The sequence below is a fragment of the Leucopleurus acutus genome, assembly GCF_964270905.1.
Source record: "Leucopleurus acutus genome assembly, chromosome: 19".
NCBI classification, from domain to species: domain Eukaryota; kingdom Metazoa; phylum Chordata; class Mammalia; order Artiodactyla; family Delphinidae; genus Leucopleurus; species Leucopleurus acutus.
In genome coordinates this window covers 11,849,146-11,854,508 of record NC_139161.1, presented here as the reverse complement: position 1 = coordinate 11,854,508, position 5,363 = coordinate 11,849,146, and the positions used below count along the sequence as shown (strand labels likewise).

The following is a 5,363-nucleotide window of genomic DNA, read 5'->3' as shown; positions in this document are numbered from 1 at the left end:
CTGGATCTAGACCTGGTAGTGGGTCCACAGGTGCGTGGATAAGTAAGAACCCTCAGGCTGCCCGCTTAAGGTTGGTGCAATTTACTGTATGAGTGATACATCTCAATAAAACTTACCGCCCCCCCAAAAAAAAGCACTCTGGAGGGAGAGGCCTGGGCCTCATCCTCAACCACCACAATGGACAGGAAAGGGGGAGGTGGCCCCAGAGGAGAGCAGGAGCCAGGCTATGGTGAGGACATGGGGACTCATAGACTGGGCTTGGAGGTGTTGGAAGTGGGGGGTCAGTGGTGAGAGTCAAAAGTGGTCAGATGTGGAGATCGGAAGTGAGGGTTGGGGTGAGGGTCTGAGTTGGGGCTCAGTGGCAGGATTTCATCCGGTCTCGCTCGCCCCCCACTCTCCCTGCCAGCCAGGCTTTGCCTGCACCCTCTGTGGGAGGCAGACGCTGGCCAGGCAGTCGTTGGGGTCAGCTTACACTCGGACCATGGCAGCATTTGCAAGCAAATGGGCAGTGTGGGGGAAAGGGGACCCTGGGGAGGCAGAGGCCAGCAGGTGGAGGAGGCTTGGGGGCCCAAGGTGCGTGTCCACAAGCACCAAGGCGGGTTATTCTGACACCTTCCCTGGGAGGGGAGGGGAGGCCTGCAGCCCCAGACCCCATCCGGGTGCCCTGGTCTTTGGTCTCACCTGCCAGTCAGCCCCGGACCAGTTTGGCAGAGGGGAGGGCACTGAGTCTGGGGGTCCTGTGGACAAGCCCTCACTCTCTGCTGCCCTCTTGTGGACAGCCAGGGCCCTCACCAGCTGGATGGCCAGCAGGAGCTCTGCCCCCTGGACCACCACGACAACGATGGCGTAGCCACCTGCAGCCCAGATGTTGCTGCGCAGCCACTGGAGGAGTGGGGGGCTGCAGCCCTCCAGGTGCACCACCCTCTGGGCCGCGTCCTCATCCAGGCCCAGGGCCCTGAAGCCACACTGGTCATTGACTGAGGCTCCACCTTCCCAGGGGTCGATACAGCAGGAGGCAGGAAGGCTGCAGGCCTGGACCCCAGGGGAGCTGCAGTTAAAGTACCTGCAAGGGCACATGGGAGCATCAGTCTGGAGGCCAGGGCCCCTGGTCTTGGACCCCAGCGCTGTGTGGAATGTCTCCTACCCGCCTTCAAACTTCCATGGCCACACACACATAGGCACGCAGGCATGCACGTGTGCATGCATGCAAGCACACAGGCATGAATGCGCACACACATGCACACTGGCAGGCATGTACACACACACATGCACACGCACACACACTTGTGCACACACAGACACACACACGATACCCAGCTCTCTATAATTCATCCCAGCACTACATAGGCCTCTGTACAAGCTTGGTTAGAAGGCACACACTGCGTAAGACAGTTGAAGGGAGGCAAGGGTTTGATGGGGGCTGGAAGTAAGACGGCCTCGCTCCACAGATGCTGCTGAGTTGGTCTGAGCAGCAGAGCTGGAGTGGGAGAAGGTGGGTTGAGGACTGGTAGAGGCTTCTGTAGTGGTCACCGGGTCGTGGTGGGGGCATGAGGGGCCACACTGGGCAGCAACAAGGGATGGGAGGCTTGGGAGGAGCTCGCAGGGCCTCGAGAGAGTGTTGCTCTTGTCACTCACTTCAGGCAGCCCTCAGGTGCCCTTGGCCTTTGACTGGCATCCAGGGCCCTGTGACCAGCAGGCTCACCCTTCGCCCTCCCTCACAGGCACAGTCTCATCTCCTTGAAGAATGGGCTTCAGTAAGGCAGGGGCTTGGAGGTCGGCAGGCTGGGTGGCATCACAACACCAGAAAGGGCTGCCACCGACCCAAAGTCACACTCGGCCACCAAATGAGAACAATCCAGATGGGTGCTTCTAAGGTGCCCAGGAAGAAGGGCCCAGCATGTCGCAGGGACTGTTGGGTACAAATGGCTGGTTTTCAAGAGTCTCCATATGGCTCTAAACACACCCATGTACACACACACACAAACACACAGACATACACACACACACACACACACAGACATACACACACACACACACAAACACACAGACACACACAGACACACACACACACACACACACAGTGGAGGGAGAACTTTGGAGTCATAGTCCAAAATGATGTCCTGAATTAAACTAAAAGTTATTTTCAATTGACATTGAGATGTACGATGTCCTTACTGAAAAAGAAAAAAAAAACAACCCCCAAAAGTGACTTTCTAGCTCTACTGGCTGAGCTTCTCTATTAACATCCCTGCATGACCACGTGGCCCTGGCTGGGCCTGAGTGTGTACATGCGCAAGTGTGCCCACATGAGCGTGTGCGCACATATGTGTACAGGTGAGGAGCCTATACAGGTGAGTTTGTGTATAGGTGAGTATGTGCATGTGAGCCTGTGTGTGGCCCGCCTCCTCTCCAGCCCCAGGGACCCTGCCGGCCACCATGCGGCTGCCCTCCGCCCTTTCAGGCTCTAGGACTCACAGGTTCCGCTGCCAGTCCTGGTAGGAGGCCACCCCGCAGCACTGCAGCCCGAGCTGAACTTGGTCAATGAGGAAGCACAGGTCTGGGTCGTCTTGGTAGTGGGTGATGGCCATGCGTAGGACGTGCTCCAGGTCATCCTGTAACTGGCCCCAGAAGGCCACCACCAGGGCCCCTGCCACGGCCTCCAGCACCAGAAAGGCAAGGATGCCCCCAGAGAAGCAGCGCAGCAGAAAGGCGTTCTCGCAGAGGGCGCCCAAGCAGCCTGCCAGGCTCACCGCACTGAACGCCAGCCCGCCCAGCACCAGCCCCAGCATGGGGTCTGCGGGCAGGGGGCCCCCCCAACTACTCCCCAGAGACCCCTTGACGGCCAGGCCCCAGAGTCCGATGGCCAGGCCCAGCAGACTGAGCAGAGAGAAGACAAAGTTGGACAGGAAGATCAGGCACTTGAGGAAGCTGCTTCCCCAGGGGAAGCAGCAGGCCAGGACCCCCCCAGGGCCTGCCCTCCGGGCCTGGTCCTCCCAGGGTGCTGGCCCTGGGTGGCTTGAAGTGAGGGGGCTGCTTCTGGCGAGGGGTGGTTCCTGATCCCCAGCATCCTGCAGAGGGAGGAAGAAGAGGGAGGTCTCACCAGGGCAACCCTCTTCACTCAGACCCTGTGACGCTCAGCTGGGAGCAGGGTCAGAGCCTGCAGCGGGGAGGAAGCTGGAAGGTAAAGCTGGAAGGTGAAGGCGGAAGGGGTGCACAAAGATCCTAGAAGGCCAGGGACATGGGGGCCTTAAGGCTTGTTCTGCTTGGCCGAGCAGCAGAGGGGACGGTGAGGGGCTCTGGGGGCAGGGAGAGGAGAGGCCAGGAGACCGGGGCTCTGTGGGGTGCAGGGCCTCCCGAGGACCCCACCTTGCCCTCCAGCAGGACACTCAGTCAAGCTCGGGGGCCCTGGCCTTACCACAGAGAAAATTAACAGGGTGCTGACGGTTGGGGGGCCACCCCCTCTCTCGGTTCCCCCCACCCTCCTCTTGGCTCCCCAACAGAGGACTGGCTCACTGATCATGAGGTTGGGAGAAGCTGCAAAGCCAGTTCCATTTGGCCCCTTGATGGACAGTCTCCACTTCAGATATGCCTGCCTCTGCAGCCCCTCCACTGGCAGGCAGGTGTGGGAGGGCTTCTGCCCCCTCTCTGCAGGGGGAGGGGCAGCAGGCCCTTGAGTTTGTTTGTGGGGGAAGAATGAGGAAGCTAAGGCCCCAGGCCTGGGCAGGGCTCCCAGTCTACCAGGAAGAAGCTGGCCCTTCACTCCCCACCTGCCTGACCGCATCAGAGCACAGGAAAGGAGGGTTATTGATCAGCACCCCCCAGAACTCAACAAGTCAGTAAGAGCAAAAGGCCAGGCTGCCGGCATTGGCCTTCAGCCCCGTCTGCACCCTGAGCCAGAGCCCACCCCCCGACCCGCCAGATCCACGGGGAGGCCTGCCGGATCTCCTGTGCAGGGGCCATACCAGGCTGAGCGGATGGCAGCCTCGAGGAGGGGGCAACAGGGAGGTGAGAAGGCGGGGCAGGTCGCAGGTGGGTGGGGGACAGGGAAAATGTGAGGGTGGCCTGATGGCCCTGGTGGGCACCATCCCCTGGGTGTGCGCTTTCCTTGGGGTGTGGACACACCCCATGCCGTGTCAAACACAAGGGCAAGGGCGGGTCACCTTTCAGAGTCTGAACAGGCGCTAGGGGAGGTTAAGGCACCTGATTAATGAAGCCCCACCCCAATCTTAGCAGCCCCTCCTGAGCACCCACCTGCTGGCTAGCCCCAGCACACAACATGGCTCTGGTGGGCCAGGGTGGGGAGAACCCCAGCCGGGGACATCTCCAACCCCAGCAGGCCTCCAGGCACGGCTTACCTGGGACAGCAGCGGGCTCCTTTCCCCCTCCTCCATCCTCCACCAGGAAAGGTGTGCTGGTCCCCCGCTGGCCTCTCTGGCTGGGACACCAGGGCTGGTGCTGCCTGTGCCCCCGGCTGCTCTGTGAGCTGTGAGCCCCACCGGGACTTTGCAGTCACGATCGGATCATGTGAGGAGTCATAGTTTAGGGCTTAAGACAGCCTCTGCTTGTTGAGATGCAAAGGATCCTTCTCGAGCCCAGATTCTTGGCCTCGCTCTGTGCAGGCATGACGTGGGTGGGGCTGTCAGGGGGCAGACCTCATGGGCATCACCACAGGGCCCCAGTGTGGGCCTCAGCCTGGCGGGTCCAGTGGTGCCCCTCAGCTCAGCCCGAAGATCAGACCCTGGCTCCCAGTAACAGCCCGGGAGACCTGCCCACAGCTAAATGCCAGTTTATTCCGATTTATTCACTGCAAGAAAGAAGTTTTATGTATATATATGCATATACATACATATACACATACATATATGTGTATGTATATATATATATGTATATATATTTTTAATTTTTATTTATTTTAATTTTATTTTTGGCTGCATTGGGTCTTCGTTGTTACGCACAGGCTTTCTCTAGTTGCGGCGAGCAGGGGCTACTGCTCGTTGTGGTGCGTGGGCTTGTCGTTTCAGTGGCTTCTCTTTTTGTGGAGTATGGGCTGTAGGCGTGCAGGCTTCAGCAGTTGTGGCTCACGGGTTCTAGAGCACAGGCTCAGTAGTTGTGGCGCACAGGCTTAGTTGATCTGCAGCATGTGGGATCTTCCTGGACCAGCGATCGAACTTGTGTTCCCTGCATTGGCAGGCGGACTCTTAACTACTGCGCCACCAGGGAAGTCCCTATAAGTGTATATTTGAAGTGCCTTTATTTTTTTTAAGAATTTATTTATTATTTATTTTATTTATTTTTGGCTGCATCGGGTCTTAGCTGTGGCCCGCAGGCTCCAGGGCGTGTGGGCTCTGTAGTTGGCAGCACGC

The 5,363-nt window shown here is 58.7% G+C and overlaps 1 protein-coding gene across 1 annotated transcript; it reads right to left on the bottom strand.

Annotated features, from left to right (window-relative positions):
- Window positions 1-600: 600 nt before the first annotated feature.
- On the bottom strand, window positions 601-4,394 carry TSPAN10 (tetraspanin 10; the record flags this gene model as incomplete). Its single annotated transcript, XM_082859966.1, has 3 exons — window positions 4,356-4,394; window positions 2,476-3,068; window positions 601-1,063 (listed from the first exon to the last, which is right to left on the bottom strand). The coding sequence occupies exons 1-3, from the start codon at window positions 4,389-4,391 to the stop codon at window positions 601-603; spliced, it is 1,092 nt and encodes a 363-aa protein (XP_082716092.1). The 5' UTR covers window positions 4,392-4,394.
- Between the last annotated feature and the right edge of the window lie 969 nt (window positions 4,395-5,363).